Raw genomic sequence first — 25,781 nt, 5'->3', positions numbered from 1 at the left:
CTAAGTCAAAGCATGGTAGCTGCAAGCTATGAAAAATTACGTGGCTTTAGAATATATCAACATCACCATGTAAAAATACATGCAGCCTAAAAATACTGAGGATGAATTTGAAAATAAATGATAAAGGTAGAATGACTTTTATAATTTTTATAAAAAATAAGAACAAAAAATATAATAAAATGGTGAATATACTCACAATTTCTGCCGTATGACCTCTAAAGGTATGGTAACATTTCCCTGTTTCCACACTCCACAGTTTACAAGTCTTATCAAAGGATCCAGTAGCAATTTTGTCACTACGATTTAAAAGGAATATAGGAATATAGATTTTAAAAACATGATATGATGCACTGAGGTATTACCACAGGGATCTCTACTTAGAAATTCACTTCACTTTTAAAATGATAAACAATCATTCATTTAATTCAGTGGATCACAACAACAAGTTCTGTGAGGCAGAACTAGTGTCAACATGAAAGGGGTAAAAGTAGATGATCCTGCCTAGTCTTTGATCTTGGAACTACAATCTTTTCTTTCACTCCAACCCATACTGTCCTTTATTGCAAGTCATCAAATGTTCATCCAATTGGGTTTTCATGTACAGTGCAGGTCCACTGTTCAAAAGTATAAGGGCTCTTAAGACCCAAACTATATATCCTAAAGCAATTTATAAGTGCCCAACAGACTTACAGAATTTACATGTATCCACACTAACCCTGATATCTGATTTCTCTCCCCTGTCCCCAGGCTACTCACAATGTGTTTTTCTAGACTTTATTACTAAAGAAAAGCAGTATCCTTTCTTTCAATACTCCAGGGACAGCTTGTCTTGGCTACACCTACCCAACTCAAAGGTAGGTTTGTTACACACTGTCTCTGAACTGTTTTCTCTCCTTTGGCAACCAGTCTAGGGCATTCTCCATCAGCTACTGCTCTTTGCCAGCTTCTGCTCAAGATAAGCTTAAAGGCCTGTGAGTTCTTTATCTCTCACTCTATTTTTCCATCTTTCCTGCCTCTCAAATATAATCAGCTTCAAACTGCAATTGTTTCTTGGCCAATTTCTGTTCCAACACAAGCTTCTCTACAAGTATAATATACCAAGTTATAAAAGATATTACTAATGTCAATATTTTTAGAATTATTTTATTGAATCAAATCTTACCTTAACCCAATGTATAAAAGAGATACACTAAACCGATTAAAGTTCCTCTTTTTCTCTCTCCCCCTCCCTTTCTCTTTCTCTTTCTCCCCACCTTTTCTCTCTCTCCCCCTTTATCTCTCCCTTTCTCTCTCTCTCTCTCCCTTTCTCTCTTTCTCTCCCTTCCTGTCTCCCTTTTCTTTCCCTGCTGTGCACAAGAACATTTCCTGTCATTCTTTCATGGCCGTCTTGAACTCATGTCACTGAAGCTGAGTGCCCTGAACACAGAGCAATGAAAATACTGCTTTTGTGCATACGTGAATCCTCAGACTGGAGGAACTAACAGAACAGGAGGGTTTTTCACCGGAAGTTCCAAATGGAATCCATCAAATGGCCAAATAGTACTACTTACCTCTCCACCTCCAGAAAAAACACTCAAAAATACTATCTCTATTAAGTAGGCTATTAAGGATATAGTATTATATTTTAGATATTATCCATAAGTAGCACTGTAATGCAATGAAAGCAGGAATTATACTGGAAGTAAAATGTCATTTGTAATTTCAGTAAAGTCTTTCCACAAGTTGGTATAATAAAGTATCATAAAAATTGTCATTCTCAGTAATGTAACAATACATAGATCAAAGATAAATTTTGTGCAAGTTAATTGGAAAAATTAATCATTTTAATGTACAAATTAAGTTTCATTATGCCATTACAATGACTGTGTTTTGGGAAGTATTTTGAAATGTATTTGAAATGTTATGCATTTTTGAAAGATATGACACTAGAAACATAAATATCATTTTTAAATTGCAGTATAAAATTTCTACTCTGAGTGCATCCGTTTTTAAAAAAATTCCTCTATTCCCTCTGCCACCATGCCAGAGCTTTCATTATCCCCTGAGCATGTCACTTTATCTGCCTCCTGACCTCCTGGGCACCTGTTTCTTCCCACCTGCAAACCCTCTGACCCTTTCTCTCTGTCAGAACAATCCTTCTAAACAGAACTTCCATTGTTCCACTCTTCTGTTCAGAAACCTTTGATAGCAGCTCAGTTCAATGAGAGTTTTAAGTTCCACACAAGGCTCTGACCTCACCCACTTCTGCTTCTCCACGGTGGCCACTAGAGTAAACTGGTTGCTGAGCATACCCAGTTGAGTCCCCACCCCTTAAAAGGATAGGTTGCTGGAGTTCCTGCACTTGAGTGTCCTCTCCACTCTTCCCCTCCTTCAGGCTTAAGCTTTAACCCACACCACTTTTAAAGTTTATTTATTTATTTTGGACAGGCAGAGTTAGACAGTGAGAGAGAGAGACACACAGAGAAAGGTCTTCCTTTTTCCGTTGGTTCACCCCACAAATGGCCGCAATGGCTGGCGCACTGCACCAATCCGAAGCCAGGAGCCAGGTACTTCTCCTGGTCTCCCATGCAGGTGCAGGGCCCAAGCACTTGGGCCATCCTCCACTGCACTCCCTGGCCACAGCAGAGAGCTGTACTGGAAGAGGAGCAACCGGGACAGAATCTGGCACCCCAACCAGGATTAGAACCCGGTGTGCCAGTGCCACAGGCGGAGGATTAGCCAAGTGAGCCGTGGCACCGGCCCCCACACCACTTTTAAAGACTGTAACCAGAGGAGAAGCTGTAGCACAGTAGGTAAAGCTGTAGCTTGTGGTGCTAGCATCCCATTTGGGTACCAGTTTGAGTCTCAGCTACTCCACTTCCAATCGAGCTCCCTGCTAGTGCACCTGAAGAACAGAGCAACCCAAGTCCTTGGGCCCCTGCACCCATGTGGGAGACATGGAAGAAGCTCCAGATTCCTGGCTTCAGATTGTCCCAGCTTCTGCCATTGCATCCATTTAGGGAGTGAAAGAAGGGATGAAATAATATCTCCCTCACTCACTCTTTCTGCAACTCTCTTTCTGCAACTCTGCCCTTCAAATAAGTAAATACATCTTTAAAAATAAAAAAATAAGATTCTAACCAGCATAAACCACAGTGATCTCTTCCTCCTTTTAATGTGTAAACCATTTGTTGTTTTGTTCTAGTCATCATAATTCTATAGTAAATTAGCCATTTTTATTGAACAAGCTTCATTAATGGAAAAAGTCATTTAAAGTGGGCAATCATGAAAAAAGATTCATACTCTTAAATTTTTTACTCAATTATATACAAATACACATTCACTTTCAATCTTTTGACAAGAGGCCAAGGCCCTTTCTTTGACTATGAGTCACTTAATCGGAGTGTGTCGTGTGTCTTACATAAATTCTATCCGACCTCGCCCTTCCTGGTTTTATTTTCTTTAAAATGGATGAGAGGAGATTCCAAGATGGCTGAAGAGGGGAAAGATATGCTGCTTATGACCAGGAGGAATAGCAGAAGAAAAGCAGAGGAAGTACATTCCCATGGGAGAGTCGGGGGGAAGTTTGTAGTGGAAATTCTACAGAAGGAAGAGGGACCCTGTGGAGCATCATGGAAGGTGTGGATGTGGGACGATGAGCAGGAACAAAACACATGAAGGCAATGCCAGCTTTAGCAAGGTGGGAGCAGACAGCAGGTGCCCATGCCACTCAGCATATTACCTGAGGCAGAGCCATGAAGACCACACTGTCTTTAAGTATGGCCTCAAACCCTACTGAAAAGGGGGTAGGGTACTCACTCAAACCAGTGAAAGAAATGCACATTTCTTTCTTCTCATTCTCTTACAAAGGTGCCCTGCAACTAGTGGGTAGATGGTGACATTTTGACACAAAGAGAGGCTGTGATGGCTCTTGTGCACACATGTGACCAGGGGATTTTACCAAAGGGAAAAAGCCACATTCCCTGCTGACTTTGAGTCTGGCTGGGAGGGTTGACTGGGTACTGGGCACAGACAGGATTGTGAGGTGTCCCCCTCCACCCTGTCAACTTATCACAGGCTAAGCTCCAGAGCTCAAACTGCCAAAGTGGAGGGCCTAGATGCAACTGGTTCTAGTAATATCTCTGCACTATCCACAGACAAGAAAGGCTCCCAGCACTGAGAAGATTCTCTGTACCCCATGACTGCTGGAGCCTCGTGCACTGTGACATGGGAATTCTGTGACTGCATGATAGGGCACAAGGTACAGCTGGGTCTATGGGCAATCACTGTGTCTGGCGTTAGAAGCTCAGAACTCTCTGACAGCCTACTATGGGTCACTGTAGAGGGTTCCTTGCTCATACTGAGGACCACACAGATCCTTTGTGCAGTTCATGTGCCATCATGGATTGGGGCTGTACCCACTGTGGGCTAACTCTGGTCATTGGTCACCTTGGAGAAGAGGAGGAAGGGGTATGATTATACCAACAGATAAGATCATACCATCTCCCATGAGGACAACAGAGATCTAAGGAGGCCAACTTGGGTGTCACCCTGGATACTCACCCCACAGTGGAGCTCACCCCAGAACACCCTGGTCACACCCAGAACATGCCTCAGCAGGCACTCCACTAAGCCACAGAAGCATAGTTCAAAGATAAAATCTATCAGAGGAGAAATCAACAAGTATCTCCACAAATGCCTAAAAATAAATGCAGATATTCAAGAAACAAGAATAAGGAAGACAACATGACTCCTCCAATGGAACAAAACAGTACTTTAATATTAGAATGTGAAGATGAAGAGATTAATGAAATGCTTGAAAGGGAATTCAAAGGTATGATCATAGGATTACTCTGAAGCAATGAGAAGCAAATTTGTGAGTTAAAGAAATCTACACATAACATAGATGAAATATTTTCCCATGAAATTAAGATTTTGAAGAGAAATCAAACTGAAAGATTAGAAATGAAGAATTCAATATGTCAAATAAAAAATACAGTGGAAAACCTTAACAACAGACTTGATGGGGTAAAAGAATATCCAAACTAGAAATCAAATCTTTGGAAATATCTCAGTCAGACCAAAAAAAGAAAATTAGAAAAATTAAAGACAATGTTCAAGATTCATGGGATACTATCATATGACACAACATATGGGTCTTGGGAGTTCCTGAAGGTATGGAAAGAGAGAATGGATTAGAAGGTCTATTCAATGAGATAATAACAAAAACTTCCTTAATCTGGAGAAAGAAAGGGATATCCAAGTACATGAGTCACAAAGAACTTCTAATAGAAATGACCCAAAAAGATCTTTTTTTGAAAAAGACTTGTTTATTTGAAAGTCAGAGTTACACAGAGGGAGAAGGAGAGGCAGAGAGAGAGAGAGAGAGAGAGAGAGAGAGGTTTTCCATCCACTGGTGCACTCCCCAATTGGCTGCAATGGCTAGAGTTGCATTGATTTGAAGCCAGGAGCCAGGAGCTTTCTCCAAGTTTCCCACGTGGGTGCAGGGACCCAAGGACCTGGGTCATCTTCTATTGCTTCCCCAGGCCATAGCAAAGAGCTGATCAGAAGTGGAGAGGCCAGGTCTCAAACTAGTGCCCCCAGGGAATGCCAGCACTGCAGGTGGTGGTCTCACCCACTATGCCAAAGCACCGGCCCTGAAAAGATCTTCATCATGACATATTATAGTCAAGTTTTCAACAGTAAAACATAAAGATTCTAAAATGTGCATGAGAGAAACACCAGATTACTTTCAGAGGATCTCCAATTAGACTCACAGCTGAATTCTCATCAGAAACTCTATAGGCTAAGAGAGAATGGAGAGACATAGTCCAAGTCTTAAAATAAAAAAGCTGTCAACTCAGAATACTTTACTTCATTCTTATGAATGAAAGTGAAATAATGACCTTCCATAACAAACAGAAATTGAAAGAAATTGTCACCACTCGTCTAGCCTTATAAATGGTGCTTAAGGATGTGCTATAAACAGGAACACAGAAAGATAGTCATCATTGCAAAAAAATGTGAAGCCAGAAAATCTGGGATTCCAAGATAGCTGGATAGGGAATGATGTACTAAGCTAGGTTATGGATAAATAGTTTAAAAAGAAGTGTAGGAAGTGCACTCTCAGGGGTGAATTAGAGAAAACCACAGTGGTATTTCTACAGCAGGAAGAGGAATGCTGTGGAACTGTGTGAGGGTGCAGACGTGTGACACAAACACACACACGACACAGTAAGCAGCAGAGAGCCACAGTGGGAGGCAGCTTAGAGATGGAGGTGAGACCAAACCGCATAGGCCTATGGTGATATAGCCAGAGGGAGAGCATGTCATGAATCCAGTCTGGTGCCCTAGAGGCAAGAGGGTACCCACGGACCCTGTGGAAGTAAAGGAGTTACGTTTTCTCTCACCCCATCCTCCTCACAACAGCTCTTGGCACCCAGCTGAAAAAGGGAAGGTGCCATTTTAGGCTTGGGTGGCAGCTGCAGAAGCCCTTGTGTGTGAAAACAGCAACTGGCTGAGATAGGGCACATCTTCTCAGCAGTACTGGTGGCAGTGGCAGGGAGAGGGCAACATTCGGCAAGTGGCTTTTTGTGTATGTGTGTGATCCAAATTCTAGTGGAGGGAAAAATCTGCCGTCCCCACTGACTTTGAGCCTGGCTAGGAGAAAAGACAGGGCTGGGTGCCCATGTAGGACTGTGAAGTGCCCCCAGCCTCATAACATACACAGGCTCCAGGGCTCAAGCCACCTAGGCGGGGCACCTACGGACTGTTGGCTCAGGGAACATCTGCCTCTCTGTGGACCAGAAAGGCTGGTGGGACAGAGTGGAACCTCTGTACCCAGCAACTATGGAAGCCTTGTGTGCTGAAACTGTGGGGACTTGGTGGCTGCACAAGAGGATTCAGGGTGTAGTTGGATCTCTGGGCAATCACTGTGGGTGGCGCCACATGCTCAGAGCTCCCTGCTTGCCTGGGACAGGTCATTGCTTCAGGATCCGCTCTTGGAGTGTGGACTGCACAGATTACTTGTGCAGTTCATACAGCAGCATGGATGAGAATCACACGCACTGGAAAGTAAAATCCATTGTTCACCGTGGAGAATGGGTGAGAGTGCAATCACATCAACAGGGTGACCATTCCCTTCCTTCTGTTAGCAAGAGATCTACCATGCCCAACTGAGGTGTTACCCTGTGTCCTTGCCTCATGCTAGAGCATGAACAGAGTTCCCTGACCACACCCAGCACACGCCACTTGGTATTCACTGAAATTGCAGACACTCCACAAAACCACAGAGGCATGGTTTAATGATAAAAGTCATGAGAAAAAATACCAACAATTTTCACCACTAATGCCTATAAATAAATGCAGAAATTCAAGAAAAAAGTATAAGGAAAATATCATGACCCTCCAAAGCAACACAACAACATTTCAATTTTAGAATGTGAAGATGAAGAGATTAATGAAATGCCAGAAATGGAATTCAAAAGATTAATCACAGGATTACTCAAAAGTAATCAGAAGCAAATCCATGAACTAAAGAAAATTATACATGAATAAAAAATTTTCCCATGAAATTGAGATTTTAAAGAAAAAGCAAAATGAAATATTAGAAATGAAAAATGAAAAAATTGGTGGAAAATCTTAGCAACAGACTTGATGAGGCAGAAGAAAGAATACCCAAGCTAGAATACAAATCTTTGGAAATTTCTGTCAGAACAAAAAAACAAAAAAGAAGAAATTAGAAAACTAAAAAACAGCATTGGAGATTTATGTAATACTATCAGTTGACCCAATATATGAGCAGGTGGGCTATATGGAGAGCAGGAGGAGAAGGAAGAGGATACCTATTGTGTAGTAAAGGATGTACATGAACAGGACTTTTATGAAAGAAGACCCATTTTTCCTGCTAAGGGACTGAATCCCACATTTAAGTTACTCATTTGGATGGACTGGCACAGAAATGGAGTAGACAGGAAACTCAGTGTGAAAGCATCTGGAGGGTGAAAAAAATTGAGCCCCTGGCCAGCTTGGAACTGGAAGAGGTGGAGCAGGATCCACATGCAGAGAAGGAGGAGCAGGAGTTCAGGCAGGAGGAAGTTGGGTGCTCAGTGGTACGAGGTTCTTTTTCCTGTCTCCCATGCTGAAAGATACATTTTCAGAGGTCTTCGAGTGGATCTCTAGGGAAACAAAGCCGATTTAAAATCCAATGTGATGTGACATGTGTGGAAGTCGATAGGACTGGAGGTGGAGGGCAGATGACTTGGAATTGGAGATCAATGAGTGGGAGTGGAAGTGATTGGAGGCTTGGGTGATGGAAGTCACCTGGATGGGGGTTGATGATGATGATGATGACTTTAACTATTAGTTGGGAAAAGGGAGACAGCTCGATGAGGGTCCCAAGCTGGAGGACACAGACCCAAGCCCTGCTACCATGTCATTTGACCCACCTACTTGTCAATCATATATCCCACTTACCAGGATGGATTTTCCATCGCTAGGGATCTGGAAGTGGAGGTGCCATATATCCAGTGCTCTTCTGACCCTCTGACAGAGTGCCCCCTTCTCTGTGCAGGAGAGAACTAGAAGGTGCTGAAGGTGTCCTCTCTTTATTTCCCCTCCCCCACTCCGCTCCTCACCTATGCCCACATGTTTGCATCTTTGCCATTTTAAAAAAATTGATCACCAAAGTCAGCGAACTCTAAAGGCTTCCATAGCCTTCCATAGTCTCATGACTAGAGCCTAGGGAGATTACTAACACTATAAACAAAAGTGTTAAATTGTTAAGTCAGCAACAGGAGTCACTGTGTACTTACATCCCATGTGGGATCTGTCCTTAATGTGTTGTCTAATGTGCAGTGATGCTATAACTAGTACTAAAACAGTATTTTTACACTTTGTGTTTCTGCGTGGGTGCAAACTGATGAAATCTTTACTAAGTATATGCAGAATCGATCTTCTGTATATAAAGATAATTGGAAATGAAAAAAAATGGTGTTAAATTGGAAATGGCATAGAAAATTAATTAATTTTTTAAAAATATCATGTAGGATCTCTGTCTTTAATGTGCTGTACACTGTTATTTAATGCTATAACTAGTATTCCAACAGTATTTTTTCACTTTGTGTTGCTATGTGGGGGCAACCTGTTGAAATCTTTACTTAATATATACTGAACTGATCTTCTGTATATAAAGAGAATTGAAAATGAATCTTGATGTGAATGGAAGGGGAGAGGGAGTGGGAGAGGGGAGGGTTGCGGGTGGGAGGGAAGTTATGGGAGGGGGGAAGCCATTGTAATCCATAAGCTGTACTTTGGAAATTTATATTCATTAAATAAAAGTTTAAAAAAAAAGAAACTTGATCATTTTCTGCACCATGTGTGTGCAGGCCCTTAGAGTGATTCTCTAAGTAGAAGGCAAGAACTGGAATAAAAAGGATACTCCACATTTTCTCCACTTTAGTGGGCTTCTGAGGACAAACCACTAGGTATAGGATGAACCCTGGCATCTGGAGGTTGAGCCTTGTAGTCAGATGCCAATGCTAAGGTTCCCGGATCTGATCCCTGGGGCCCCATGGCTGACACTGTGGCACCAGTGACCAGTGCGCATGAGTAAAACATACCCAGGATTGTTTTAATTCACACCCCAGCCTCCCAACTCCTGTCCCCAAGAATACTCAATTCTTGGCCCAGTCAAGTTTGGAGAAAGGTAGCTGAAAAACGACATGAGGAAGAACATTTAATACCACCTAGGTCATGTCCCATGAATGAATATTTGTTGCCTAACAGCCCTGCCACTGTGAATACAGTGACGAGTGACAAGGGCTACACTGAAAAGGTAAGCAAGAAGAGGAAGTGTGTGCATGAAGAGCTGGAGCAAGAGCAGGAGATGACCCTTGGCTGTCTGAAGTCAGTAACTGGAAGCCTAGACATCCTGTCTAGAGGAGGCTGTGGACATGGATTCTGAGGTCAAATCTGAATTGGAGGATGATCCCTGGTAGGGTCCAGCTGGGAGCCAGAAATAAAAACTGAGAATGTGGACTGTCAAGATTCATTCCACATCATGGAAGGTGGCCACTCACTCTCCTGAGGATTGGATTTTCTCTGGACAGTGCTGAGAATACACAGCCATAAAGCCAAAGACCCTCCTCTCGCAGGTGTCTATGTCCTGTACTATCAGATGGCAATTCCCTCTGTCCTTTGGCCACAGTGTTTGCTGTTGAAGAGAATGTTGAGCAAGTCAAGGGCTTCTCACCCCAATTCTGAACTCTCAATTGACTTGGAAGATTTATAAGGTAGAATCTTACAATAGCTTTGTTAACTGCTGTATCCTAAGCATATGACATTAAATGCATATTGTAAAAAAAAAAAAACTTATGGGATACAGCAAAAGCAGTGTTAAGGGGGAAGTTTAGAGAAACTGGTGCCTACACGAAGAAATTGGAAAGGCACCAAATAAAAGAGCTATCAGCGTATCTCAAGGACTTACAAAAACAACAACAAGCCAAACTCAAAATTAGTAGGAGGAAAGAAATAATTAATGTTAGAGAATAAACAAAATTGATACATCATTGGCCCAATTAAACCAGAAAGACAAGCAGGTACCTATTCAAAACAACTGAAAGGGGGAAATCCTCTTAACTTCCTTCTATCAGGTCATCATCAACTTAATTGAAAACCATACAACAAAAAAGGAGGTGTGGATTAATATCACTTATGAACATAGGTGCAAAAATCCTCAACAAAATACTAGCCCATTGAACCAAACAGCACATCAGAAAGAGCATTCACCTGCACCAAGTAGGGTTTATCCCTGGTATACACGGATGGTTCAATACATGCAAATCAATGAACATGATACATCACATTAACAAACTGAAGAATAAATACCATATAATTATCTCAATCATATGATTGAAAATGCAGATAAAGCATTTGATAAAACACAGCATCCTTTCATGATAGAACCTTTAAGCAAATTGGGTATAGAAGGAACATTCCTCACCACAATCAAAGCAATTTATCATAAACCCACAGTCAGCATCATAATGCTGGAAGCATTTCTACTAAGATCCAAAATCAGACAAGGATCTCCACTTTCACCATTGCTATTCTGTATAGTCCTGAAAGTTTTACCAGAGTCATTCCGCAAGAAAAAGAAACCAGGGTTATACAAATTGGAAAGGAGGAAGTCAAATCAAATCATCCCTGTTTGAATATGGCATGATTCTTTATACAGGGGAACCAAAATACTCCACTAAGAGACTATTGGAACACATAAAGAGTTTGGTGAAGTGGCAGGATATAAAATTAACACAGAAAAATCAGCATCCTTTATATAAATAGACAATGCCATGGCTGAGAAGGAACTTATAAGACTGGTCCTATTCACAATAGCTACAAAGTAATTTAAATACTTTGGAATAAATTTAACCAAGGAAATGAAAGGTCTTTATGATGAAAATTACAAATATTAAAGAAAGAATTAGAAGAAGATATGAAAATGGAAAAATCTTCCATGTTCATGAATTCGAAGAATTAACATATAAAAATATCCATCCGCTGAAAGCAATTTACCGATTCAATGTGATCCTAATAAAAATTCCAATGACATTCTTCTCAGATCTAGAAAAAATTATGCTAAAGCTCATAAGGAAGCACAGTGTTAGTGAATAGCTAAAGTAATCTTAAACAACAAAAACAAAGCCAGAGGATACCATATTTCAAGATATACAATGGGCAGTTATAATCAAAACAGCCTGGTAATAGCACAAAAATAGACATGTAGACCAAGAGAACAGAATAGAAACTCCAGAAATAAATTCACTCATCTATAACCAACTATTCTTTGACAAAGGAACTAAAATAAATCCCTGGAGAAAAGAGTCTGTTCTGCAAATGGTGCTTTGGATCTCCATGTGAGAAATAAAAAACAAGATCCCTATCTTACACCTTATACAAAAATCAACTCATAAATCTATGACCTAATACCATCAAATTACTAGAGGCAAACACTGGGGAAACTGTACCAGATTTTGGCATAGGCAAAGACTTCTCAGAAACAACCCAGAAGTAAAGGCAATAAAAGCAAAGATAGACAAATGAGATTACAGCAAGCAAAGAAGCTTCTGCACTACAAAGGAAACATTCAACAAAGAGGCAACTGACAGAATGAGAGAAAAATATTTGCAAACAATGCAACTGATAAAGGATTAATATCCAGAATCTGTAAAGAGCTCAAGAAACTCAACAACAACAAAACAAATAATCCAGTTAAAAAATAGGCAAAGGACTCAAACAAGCATTTTTCAAAAGAGAAAATTCAAATGGCCAACAAACACACGAAAAAAAAAGCTCAGATCAACAGCAATTAGGGAAATGGAAAAACAAACTACAATATGGTTTCATCTCATATTAGAATGGCTCTCAAACAGAAATCAAAAAATAATAAATTATGAGGAGAATGTGGGGGGAAAGGTACCCTAATCCATTGTGGGTGGGAGTGTAAGTTAGTACAGTCATTGTAGAAGACCGTATGGAGATACTATAGAAAGTTAAAAATAGATATATCAGTAATGCCACCCCTGGGTTTTACCCAAGCAAAATGAAATCAAAATATGAAAGAGTTATGTGTACCCCCAAGTTTATTGCAGCTCAATTCACAATAGCTAACATAGAGAATCAACCCAGATGTCCATCAACTGATGTCTAGATTTAAAAATATATATAGTATGGAATACTTCTTAGCCATAAAAAGAATAAAACACTGTCTTTTGTAACAAAATGTTTGCATCTGGAAACCACTATACTTAGTGAAATAAGCTAGGCCCAAAAATACAAACACCATATATTTTCCCTGATCCTTGGTAACTAATAGAGTACAAAAAATAGTGGTGTATATGAGTGACATTGACATTTTGAAATCTGATGGTTGCTTACAGCCATTATCTCTACTGTTGAGTTCCCATGTTTTTACTTCTTACTATTTGTTGAATTCTTTACTAAGTGTAGATTTAATCTTATGAGTATAAAATAAATTGAATAAGAAGGGAAGGAGGAAGGAGGGTACAAGTGTTATGGGAGGGATGTTAGGGTGGGAAGGATCACTATGTTCCTAAATCTGTTTATATGAAATACATGAAATTTTTTCATCCTGAAAATGTAAATTAAAGAATTAAGAAATGAAATGAGAACTTAAAGAATACCAATATACTTATAGAATATTGTGAGTGCACAATTTTTCTACATTTTTACAATGCACTTTCTAATACAGCATGAATCTCATCCTCAACTTCATTTGCTAACAATTTTTTAAATATTGTATCTATGTTTTCACAGCTTTCTTTTCACATTCATAATTCACTAGCGTATGTAATATCTGATTACACTGCATGTTAACTTACATAATGTAAAATGAAAACACAACCAACATAGGCAAGTTGTAGACAAACAGAGCCAACTCTTGATAAGCTAAGACCCTCATGAGTGGAGCAGGTAAGCACACCTGTGTATAGCTCAAGTGCTACAAGCATTCAGGGAGCCAAGAACACCAGAGGAATGCCATGCAGAAGGGACAGAATAACATTAGTTAATCTTCTGAATCAATTAAGTAGAAGTTGGTTTTAAAACATTTCATTGTACTGAGTACTGTTCTTTGGCATGTGATGACATTTTTTTTTCTACTTGGCAAAATTGAAAAATAACTTCTAAATGAATCAAACCACATTACAGTTTGGGTATGACACATTTTCCAGGAGCACTGGCCCAGTGCTGTGAACGTTAGCAGAAACTCCCTGTTGGAGAACTCCCAAAGGCTGAGAGTAGTCTTCCTTGAAGGAGATCACACCACTGAATGATCTTGGGAAGGGCATCAAACTTCGTATTCTTGCTGTGACAACAGGAATACCTAACCCAAAGGTACCTGAAAGTCCTCCAAAGCATATGCTAGATGCTCAATCAACATTAGTCTTCTATCTCCTTCCCTTTCTTCCCCAATAGATGGAAGGATGAATAAAAAAAAAATGAAGGAATAAGTGAATGGAATCACAAACCCATAAGGATTGTTGAAAGCGATGGCGTAAACCACATTCTTGTGGCCCTCCAGCGTGTGTAGCTCCTCTCCAGAGGCAGTGTCCCAGAGCTTGCATGTCCGGTCGTAGCTTCCCGTGATAAAGCTAACACAAGGAATACAAACACAGTGCAGAGTGAGAAATGGCAGTGTGTGAATGGAGATTCCACTTTTTACCTGCAGGTAGTAACTCCATTGATTTCACTTTTCATGATGAGATTCATGCATTTAGGATAAACAGTTGAGAATAACATCTAAATCATTTGACATAGAGATTTACCAATTGTATCTCAAAATCAAAAAGGAGTCACCAAATAAAGGGTAATCTTGCTAATAATGGTTTACCTTCTGATAGCATATATGCATGCATAAATAAACAATTTTTCTGAAACTCCCCACACCTCCTACACAACCTGTAAGTAAATGTTGTCAGTGCAGTTTCAAAATACATTCCTAACTTCTCAACTGGTCCATTGTGTCCATTTCTTCTAGTGGATCTTAGCTAATGCAAGGTCCTTAAAAATCTATTTTCCTCACAGAAATTAGTGTTATCCACTTTAATCTTTCTCAGATAGCTTCCTAGAAATCTAGATCAAAATTCAGAGTCTACAAGGCAAGTAGCCCCTGGATATCCCTGGGCCCTCAGCTTCACCCCCAAGCACACTCTGATCACCCACATTCTGCCTCTTGTGCATCTCTGAAGAGTAAAATTGTCTCTCTTATTCTATGCTTCTCCTCATCCAAATTACCAAATCATTCCCAGCAGATAAAACAATGTCTGATGCACCAATAAGTGTTGAATGAATGTAATTCTGCTTAGTAAATAAACAGACCCTAAAAATGACTTTTATCATAGGAAGTTATCATACGGAAGCTAATATTTTAAATTAAAGAAGCAGTATCTAAGTCATTCTTTAAGGATTCAATTATAAATGAGGCATTTTATATTTTATGCCATTATATATTACACATATAATTGTATATATATATAATTGTGTATATTTATGGTATAGAGTGTGATGTTTTAATAAATGGATACATTGTGTGATGATTAAATCAGGATGATTAGTATATCTGCCATCTCAAAAACATTTTTCATTTCTTTGCCATTCATAATCCTTCAAGCTGTCTCACAATGTACAGGAGATTACAGTGAATTTTATCACCTTACTGTGCACAGAACACAAGAATTCAAGCCTCCTTAGATAGAAGAACTTTGTACCATTTGACCAGCTCCTCCACATTTGTGCCCAGCTTCTGGTAGCCACTATGTTACTCTCAATCCCTGCGAGATCAAATCTTTTACATTCTACATATGACTGAGACCATGTAGTATTTGTCATTCTGTACCTGACTTGTCTCACTTAATACAGTGTCCTCTGAAGACTTTCTTATGAAAAGTCTCTGAAATGAAAATATTGCTTTAAAAGTGTAACAAAGTTATTTCCCTGAATATCGATGTCTAAATGTTAAGTGGTATTGATAAAATATGAAAACAAATTATGATTCCTAAATACACCTAAAAAGAGACATTGATGAAACCATGCATATTTTACTATCTTCTTGGCATTTTTCTTCTCCCTTTGGATACATGTAGACTAATATCTGAGACTGTATACATTCAGAAACTGTTATGTGTTGAATTGTGTCCCCCAAAAAAGTTCATATGTTGAAGTCAATTGGAGATATGCCTCAAAAGGTGATTTTATATGGATATAAGTCATTGCTGATATAATTAGTTAAGTTGGGGTCATAGTAGAGTGGGAGAGGCCCCTCATTCAGTAAGTGGAAATGTGGACACAGACCTACACACAAAGATCAGGACGATGTTTCTATACACCAGGGACTGCCAATAAACCACCAGAGCAAGGAAAGAGGCCGGAAAAGGCTCTTCTTCCTCACACCCTGCAGAAGGAACCAAATGGACTGACATCTTAACCTTGGACTTCAAACTGCAAGAGCTGTGGGATAATAAATTTCTCTTGTTCGTGCCATGTGCGGTGTGTTCTTTATTACAGCAGCCCTCACAATCTAATGCAGACATGGTAAGGTTTATGTCTTTAGGTGAAGACCAGGCTTCTACCTCATTTTTCCCACACAGCAACTCAGCTTCCAAGATGACCAAAACCATGTTCCAAACACTGGCTTGAAAGTTCTGCTCAGCACACATCAAAACATTGATGGAAAATGTCTACTCTGAATCCACAGATCACAACCAACCCAATGCTGTCTCTGTCTGCTCCAACCATGGAGGCGAACAGGACATTTGTCCATCTGACCTGTTTCTGAGTCAAGTTATTCAGAACTGTAACATATTCTAGGGTCCCAACAAGCCTCCCACCACGATGGCACAAATGTTATAGAAAACTGAGATTAGAACAGAAAAATTAGAATAGTGGATGAGAGGGCTTCTGTTTCTCTTCCACAGTCAGCACAGTCCTAATTCAAAGAAATGAACACTGTATCTTTAACTAAATGGAATCCTTGACAAATAAACACTCAAAAATTGTATCCCTTGATTTCTAAATATTAGAAATAAAAAAAGAACCTTACCATGAGCCTGATTTGTTAAGTGCAACATTCGTCAGTGGCAGTATATGTGCCCTGAGAACCTTTAATAAAAGGAAACAGCATTTTTTTAGACCCAAACCAGATTAAATTTAATTTGTTAACTTTCATTTCAGACCAATGAAGACATTCCTTATTGTCTTGCCTAGGTGTAACAAATGGGCAATATCCAAGATCCAAATAAATGAGAAAAAATATATTGTATATTTATTATTAAGAAAAGCAATCAATCTAGTGGTTAGGAATGATTGCAAAGCAAAGATTGGTTCTGTGTTTCTCAACAACTACCTTTAAGGAGAATTATGGCTATTAAATAAGATACCAAATGCAACAAATTGGTAACATTTTTTTTAACATATGGAATACAGTTTTGCATACATTTCGAGCAGTGCATATAGAGAATGCACTAAATATTTCAAATACAGATTTTATAATGTATTATTATTTCTTTTTGAATCATAAAACTCCTTTCAAAGGCAGATTATGTCTTATCTTTCAATCCTGGCATTGTCTAGCTTAATGAATAGTTACAATATACATAAATTATATAATCTATTAATAGAGTCATTGGCTGGGCTGGGACAGTCCCACTATGTCTGCTGACAGACTATAACTGTTAATAGCATTCCCTTCCACTCTCAAATTTCCCCTTAGAGGATAAAGTGACAAGGCCACCCTAGATAGGTCACATTTGATGTTAAACAGTGCCACCTGCTGGATAAAAACAACCTCATCCTCACCCAGAAACAACATGCTACAAATGAGGGCCTGGGTATTTTAAATACCATAGAACAAATTGTGAATAAATAATAATTTTAATTATCACAATTATATTTCAACTACAAAAATAAGTCTGCAAATTGATAAGCTCTAGAGACTAAACCATTAAATATTTTAATCAATAAAGAAAAATAAAAGCTAGTCTTGAAGTACTAAGTGACTCTATTTGTTAGATTTTTAATTCAAATATCAAAAACTAGAGAAAAAATAACATCTTTACATTATATGAAAATCACAGTAGCCAGGAGAGGCACCAAGAAGGAGGAATAGGGAGAAAGCTTATTGCTCTAGTCTAGGGCAAGATAGTTTACAAAACGTGGAAAGAGTACAATCTTACGGAGGAGTTAGGGAGAAAACGGCAGAGGAAACGCCACACAAATTAGAGGGACACTGCGGATCTACGTGGATTGTTTGGAAACACACGACTCAGGACCCCAGCAGCAAGAGCCTCAGCACCAGCTGTGGAGAGTGAGGTGAGACCAGACTGCAGCAGCCCAAGCCGCTGGCAAATAAAGCTGAGGAAAAGCCTGGCATGAGTCTGGCTTGGAACCCTGTGGGGAACAGTCTACCTCCCAACCTAGAGGAAAAAAAAAAAAAACAGGGAACGTTTCTCTCTCCTTGACCACCCAGTGCAAGTGTCCTGTAACTAGCAGAGAGCAGGTGGGCATGTTTTAGATATACATAACAGATGTGCCAGCGTGAGTCTGTGCACCCAGCAACCAGCTGAGAGGAGACGCTTAACTCTGGCTGGCAGAACTGATGGGGCTGGGTGCTCGTGGCTGTGAGAGCCTTGTGTGCTGGGACTGTGAAAACACTGTGGCTGCATGTTAGTGTACAGGGTGTGGCTGGACAGTCATTGTGGGCAGCTCCACATGCTCAGGGCTCCCTGAATCCCAGGTGAGGGTCATTGCTGCAGGATCTGTGCTCACACCGAAGACTCAATGATCCTTTGTTTGGTTCTTGTGGCAAAACAAAGAATATTATACACACTGGGGCTAGCACCCAGCCATCCATCTCCTTGGAGGAAATGGAGTGAACATGAGACTATACCAACAGAGCTGAACAAACCTCTCTTTTGATTAAAAAAGAAGAAGAGATTTACCATGCTCAATTTGGGAGTCATCTTGGATATTCCCTTCACCCTGGAACACTAAACAGAGCTCCCAGGCCACATCCAGCACTTTTCTCGGTATTCACGAAAGAGCAGACTCTCAACTAATCTGCAGAGGCATAGTCCAAAGACAAAAGCTATCATAGGGAAAAAATAAATAACTAAACCAACAAGTATCCCCACAAATGCCTAAAAATAAATGCAGTAATTCAAAAAACAAGAATAAGGAAGACAACTTGATGCCTTGAAAGGAACACAACAACACTTCAATACAAGAATGTGAAAATGAATACACTGAAGAAATATGCCAGCAACAGAATTCAAAAATTGGTTGTAGGTTTACTTAGAAGTAGTCAGAAGCAAATCCACATACTAAAGAAATCCATATGTCCGGCGCCGCGGCTCACTAGGCTAATCCTCCGCCTCGCAGCGCCGGCACACCGGGTTCTAGTCCCGGTCGGGGCACCGATCCTGTCCCGGTTGCCCCTCTTCCAGGCCAACTCTCTGCTGTGGCCAGGGAGTGCAGTGGAGGATGGCCCGAGTGCTTGGGCCCTGCACCCCATGGGAGACCAGGATAGGCACCTGGCTCCTGCCATCGGATCAGCGCGGTGCGCTGGCCGCAGTGCGCCAGCCGTGGCGGCCATTGGAGGGTGAACCAACGGCAAAGGAAGACCTTTCTCTCTGTCTCTCTCTCTCTCACTGTCCACTCTGCCTGTCCAAAAAAAAAATTTAAAAAAAAAAGAAATCCATATGTCATAGGAAAGAAAATTTTTGTCAGGAAATTGAGATTTTAAATAAAAATCAAAATAAAATATTGGAAATGAAGAATTCAATAGAACAAATTAAAAATCCAGTGGAAAGCCTTAACAACAGAATCATTAAGGCAGAAGCAATAATATACAAATTAGAAGACAAATCTATGGAAATTTTACAATCACACTAAAGGAGGAGGAAGAGGGGGAGGGGGAGGAGAAGGGGAAGGGGAGGAGGAGAGGGGGAGGAGGTGGGGGAAGAGGAGGAGGAGAAGGAGAAGAAGAAGAAAAAGAAGAAATTAGAAAACTAAAAAACAGTGTTGGAGATCTGTGGGATTCATGGGATACTATCAAATGATCCAACATATAGGACTTAGGAGTTTCTGAAGGCATGGAAAGAGAAAAAAGATTAAAAGGCCTTTTTAGTGAAATAATAACAGAAAACTTCCTTAATTTGGGGAAAGAAAGGGACATCTAAGTACAGGAAGCACATAGAACTCCTAATAGACATGATGAGAAAAAATCTTCACCATGACACATTGTAGTCAAACTCTCCATAGTAAAACGTAAAAAGGTTTCTAAAAAATGCCAGATTACTTTCAGAGGATCTCCAAGTAGACACAGTTGCCTTCTCATCAGAAACCCTACAGGTTTTGGAGAGAATGGTGAGATACATTCCAAGTCTTAAGAGAAAAAAAAAAAAAAAACCTGTCAACCCAGAATACTGTACCCTGCTGAGCTCTTATTTATGAATGAAAGTGAAATAAAGACCTTCCATAAGAAACAGAAATAGAAAGAATTTGCCACCATTCATCTAGCCTTACAAAAGATGCTTAAGGATCTGCTACAAACAGAAACACAGAAAAATGGCCCTATGAAAGACGGTGAAAGCAGAAAATCTCCCAGTAAAAGTAAAAGTAAAGTGAATCCAAAGTAAACAACAGGAATATTTATGGAAAAATGGCAGGGTCAACTGGTTACTTATGCAATCACTTGGAATGTATATGGTCTCAACTTTCCACTTAAAAGACACAGAATGGCTGAACGGGGAAAAAATCATCTATTTGCTGCCTACAAGAAACACATCTCACCAACAAAGATACATGAAGACTGAAAGTGAAAGGATGGAAAAAGATATTCCATACTAACAGAAACCAAAAAAGAGCTGGTATAGCCATCTTAATATCAGACAAAAGACTTTAACACAAAAACTGTTAAAAGAGACAAAGAAGGGCACTATGCAATGATTAAGGGATCAATTCAACAGAAGATGTGGCTATAATAAAGGTATATGTACCTAATTATTGGGTGCCTGGTTATTTAAAACAAATATGAAGGGATCTAAAGGGAGACATAGATTCCCACACATAGTATTGGGGGACTTCAATATCGCACTTTCAGCAGTGGACAGATCAACCAGACAGAAAATCAGCAAGGAAACAACAGGTAATCAACACCATAGTCCAAATGGACCTAACAGTTATCTACAGAACTTTTCATCTTACGATCACCTAATATACATTCTTCTCACCAGTGCATGGAACTTTCTCTAAGATAGACCACAGGCCAGGTCATAAAGCAAGTTTCAGCAAATTCAAAAAAAAATTGAAATCATACCATGCATCTTCTCTGACCACAATGGAATGGAGCTGGAAATCAAAAACTCAAAAGTCTCTAGAACATATGCAAACACGTGGAGACTGGACAGCATGCTCCTGAATGGACAGCGGGTCACAGCAGAAATCAAAAGAGAAATCAAAAAGCAGTTGAGGAACAGTTCTTTTTTCCCACTATTTGTTGAACTCTTTTACTTAGTATAGAGTTAATCTGTGTATAAAATTAATTGAAAATAGATCTTGGTAAAAAATAAGAATCAGAATAGGAGAGAGAGGAGGAAGAAGGGCGGGAGTGGGAGTGGGAGGGTGGGTATGATGGGTATGCTATGTTACTAAAGTTGTATTTATGAAGTGTGTGAAGTTTCTATACCTTAAATAAAAGCCTTCTGGGGAAAAAAACCATGTTAGCAATACAAACAAGTAATTTACCAAAATATAGTATACTTCACAAGGAATCAGAAAATATAAAATGCTAAAATGCCATCAAACACAATTTTAACACTATTCTAGATAGAACAGTTTTAATTAAAGGTAGTACCACCTTAAATTTACCTTTATAGAGAGAAGCTAAACTTACTACAAATGTATATTTAACATCTCAAGAAACAAATGTCGTGAAGTTTACTCATTCACTTAAAACATAAAATCATTCAAACTGACAAAATATAAGGGGGGGAGAGAATTAAACCACTGATGATACTTTTTATAGAAAAATACTTTTAGGGGAAGAAATGCTGTTTTCCATGATAAAGCAATCAAACAGCAATGGTTCCCCTGCATGCCTTCTTGACGATATCTTTACCTTGAAAAGACGGAAGCTGTGGTTGCTGTCCTGTCCAAGCTTCTCCTGCAGTCTCCGTATTACAAGTGTGACCTGCTCTGTCTTGGAGGCCGTGATCAGGGGCTCTATGCTCTGGATGTCTTTCACAAGAGCACTGACATCAGTGCTGAAATTCACACCAAAATTGTTACTCTTTTCTCATAGCAAAAATGGCACAAATGTTTATTACATGAACAATGCACTGCTTTATGACATTCACAAATGTCAAAAACACCATTGCTCTCCCCAAGGGGGCAAAAATCACACGAAATCAGGAAGCAGCATAGAGAGCATGCATGGTGACACAGAACCAAGACTCGGGTTTTCTGCACTGCATCTGGCCATGACAGGGGCTTCACAGGTGAAAGGTATTGCCAGGGTTCTGATGTGCCCGTCTAGGGCTGTGGTTTGAATATTTGTGCGCTCCTCAAAATCCCTGCTGAAAATTTAGTCATCAAAGAAGCAGTATTAAGAGGTGGGGTCTTCACGAAATGACTGTCAGCAGAGTAGAGCTCCTGTGAAAGGGCTGGGTGGAGGGAGTTTGTCCCTTTTGCTGCTGCTGCCTTTGGTCATGTGAGTGGGCAAGCAAGGTTTCCATCCCTGGAGGAGCCAGAAAGGTGGCATCCCTTGGGGCAGAGAGCAGCTTGCACCAGACCCCTGAGTGGCTGACACCTCCATCTTGAACTTTCTAGTCTCCAGATCATGAGAAGTACATTTCTGTTCTTTAAAATTACCACATCTCTGGTATTTTTGTTCTAGCCACACAAAACAAATCACCAGCTCCTAGCAAGGCCCAGAGTTCACTGGTTCTGGACATGATCAACTGATACTGGGTGTGCCTTGCAGTAGCTTTCCATTTTACATATGTCCTCTTATTTAGTCTGTAACACCTGGATGACATCATCCTTCTATCATGACTGTTGTGGAAGCGAAGAAACTAGCTTCAGAAAGGTTAGGTTCTAAATATTTCTAGGGAAAGAAAAAATGCCTAACCATGAATAAACATTTAAAGAACTATGATGGGGTGGGCATTGTGGTGCCGCGAGCTAAGCTTGGGACACCTGCATCCCATATCGATAGCTGATTGAAGTCCTACTGATTTGAGCCCTGGCTATTGAGATTCCCCTTCAGGTCCCTGCTAATGTGTCTGAGAAGCAGTGGATGGTGGCTCAAGTATTTGAGTCCCTGCCTCCCACAGGAGAGACCCAGATGGAGTTCCTGGCTCCTGGCTTCAGCCTGGCCCAGCTCTAGCTTTTGCAGCCATTTGCAGTGAACCAGCAGATGGAAGATTGATATCTCTCTCTTCCCTTGTCTTTCTCTCCCTTCCACACTTGCCATGTCTTTCCAATAAATAAATCCGTTTTTAAAGTTAATTTTTTTTTGACAGGCAGAGTGGACAGTGACAGAGAGAGACAGAGAGAAAGGTCTTCCTTTTGCCGTTGGTTCACCCTCCAATGGCTGCCGCTGCCGGCACACTGCGGCCGGCACACCGCACTGATCCGATGGCAGGAGCCAGGTGCTTCTCCTGGTCTCCCATGGGGTGTAGGGCCCAAACACTTGGGCCATCCTCCACTGCACTCCCTGGCCACAGCAGAGAGCTGGCCTGGAAGAGGGGCAACCGGGACAGAATCCGGAGCCCCGACCGGGACTAGAACCTGGTGTGCCGGCACCGCAAGGTGGAGGATTAGCCTACTAAGCCGCGGCGTCGGCTTGTTATTATTTTTACCCACCAAGAATCCATTCACCTTATCTGAGTTTGGGCTCCCATGGGTGTGATACCTACTCAGACACTGTCTCTTGGAGTTTTTGCAGACTTACTAAAGGGAATGCATTCTGGGCACGATGACCTCACAGGTGAATTTCTCTAGGCCCATACCACATTCAGAGACATAGATTGTATCTTCCACCTCTGTCTCACGGTAATGAATGAAAAGGAATGTACACGGTCATATGAAATAGTTACTAAGGAAATAACAGGCTCAGTGATGGTTTTGAAATCCAATAACTGGTGTTATTCAAATATGTTGAAGTCATTAAAAATCAGGCAAGTCTGAGGATGTGTCACAGAGAAGAGGGGCCCAAGGAAACCTTATTAAGGGTCCTATACGATGCTGGGTAGGATCGTCAGGCATAGAAGGGGGATTACAGGAAAGCTAAGAAAAACTGAGCCAGGTATGGATTTTGGTTAATAATAACATGTCAGCCCTACTGCATTCATCATGACAAATCCAAAGCAAGAATATGGGAAACCAGGTGTGGTGTACTTGGGAACTCTGTCTCCCTAACATTTCTAAAACTATTCTAAACTAAAAGGTTTACTTAAAAGGGGGGGGGGGGAGGGAATGTCCATAAAGAAAAAACGATAGATTGATTGTTTTTTCTACCTCCTCCTCCTCATTTAGCAAGATCCTCAAATACAACCCAACAAAACAGAAAATCATATACCACAGAATAACTTTTAAAATAATGGGAGTGTCTGGGAGGCTGCAGACAATGGCCCAAATACTTCATTCCTAGTACCCATGTAGGAGACTCAGATGTAGCTCCTGGGTGATACTTCTGGCATGGCCCAGCCCAGCTGTTGTGACCATTTTCGGATTGAACCAGTGAATGGAAAATGTTTTTCTATTGTTCTCCCTCTACCTTCCAAATAAATAAATCTTCAAAAAATATATAAAACATGCATTGTCTGTAATTTGTGTAGCTCATCCATCTATTACACTCTGTATCATGGTTTTCCCATAAAATTTAGATATGAAACCCATCTTGTATTGTGTAGCTAACTTACCTTGAATCTAGATCAAGCAAATCTATGGATTTCATCTTTAATTCTCCATTTTTTTCATATTCCAACATAATTCCTGTGACATAAAAAAGACCATTTATCATGACAGCTCATGCCAAAGTAATCTGCTTTGACAATATTTTTACTCTCATTTTCTAAATGTCTACATTTTAGGCATAAAATATAGGCAGTGGTGTCTGGTTCCAAAACAAGATTGTGTAGATTAAGTTTTCCCTGGTCCTTTCTTGGAAACGTAACCACAGGGCCCATTCAGACTTGTTCAACTCTGTAGATATCTGGATGAAATATTTCATCTGGTGACAAAAATGTAAAAAACTTTTTTTTTACAGATGCAGCATAAATACAGAACAATGAAACATTTTGCTTTAACAGAATATGATAATATCTCAGAATACTCTATAGCCAAAAATCTCCAGGCACAGTCAAGAATCAGTACAAGCTGAGCCCTAAACTCTCTATTCCCTGAATCGACCCCCACCTTTGCCCAAACCAAGCCTTAATTCCACAACTGTCCTGTGATCAGGAGACAGATTTGAACCTTGTCTCATGTCTCTCATCTCCTCGCCAGTTGATTTTGCAATGAAGACTTTTTTTTTTTTTTTTCAAAAGCTGGTACCATGGCATTGGTTTCTATCTGCAGCAGGAAGTGAGCCCCCGCTGAGGAAATCAATATGCTTGCAATTGCAGTGAAAAATTAAAACAAATAAAACAAAACAGTTGGATAGAAGACAGAATGAATAGAAGTCCCCAGGACTTGAATAATGACCAGATAATGAGCTCTTGGGTTTTCTTTTCTTTTTTAATTTTGTTTAACTTTTATTTAATAAATATAAATTTCCAAAGTACAACTTTTGGATTATAGCAGCTTTTTACCCCCCTAACCACCCTTCCACCCAAAACCTTCCAATCTACCGCTCCCTCTCCCATCCCATTCACATCAAGATTCATTTTCAATTATCTTTATATACAGAAGGTCAATTTAGTATGTACTAAGTAAAGATTTCAACAGTTTGCACCTACACAGAAACATAAAGTGTAAAGTACTGTTTCAGTACTAGTTAATTCACATAGATGATTCACATAGTACAAAACATTAAGGACAGAGATCCCACATGGGGAGTAAGTGCACAGTGACTCCTCTTACTGATTTAACAATTGACACTCTTATTTTTGACATCAGTAATCACCTGAGGCTCTTGTCATGAGCTTCCAAGGCTACAAAGGATTCTGAGTTCACAAACTCCGATCTTATTTAAACAAGGCCATAGTCAAAGTGGAAGTTCT

General features: G+C 40.1%; 1 protein-coding gene across 1 annotated transcript in view; it reads right to left on the bottom strand.

The window, feature by feature from the left end:
* The window catches only part of DAW1 (dynein assembly factor with WD repeats 1), a 92,917-nt gene that overhangs the window by 42,522 nt on the left and 24,614 nt on the right, over positions 1-25,781 (bottom strand). Inside the window, exons 2-6 of the mRNA XM_062202279.1 lie at positions 24,480-24,552; positions 21,674-21,818; positions 16,598-16,656; positions 14,028-14,150; positions 197-296 (exon numbers count right to left, since the gene is read on the bottom strand). Of these exons, the coding sequence (XP_062058263.1) occupies positions 197-296; positions 14,028-14,150; positions 16,598-16,656; positions 21,674-21,818; positions 24,480-24,552 (500 nt within the window). The remainder of the gene's footprint in view (positions 1-196; positions 297-14,027; positions 14,151-16,597; positions 16,657-21,673; positions 21,819-24,479; positions 24,553-25,781) is intronic.

This window comes from Lepus europaeus, chromosome 1 (assembly GCF_033115175.1).
Source record: "Lepus europaeus isolate LE1 chromosome 1, mLepTim1.pri, whole genome shotgun sequence".
NCBI lineage: Eukaryota > Metazoa > Chordata > Mammalia > Lagomorpha > Leporidae > Lepus > Lepus europaeus.
This window is presented reverse-complemented; position numbering and strand designations above follow the sequence as displayed.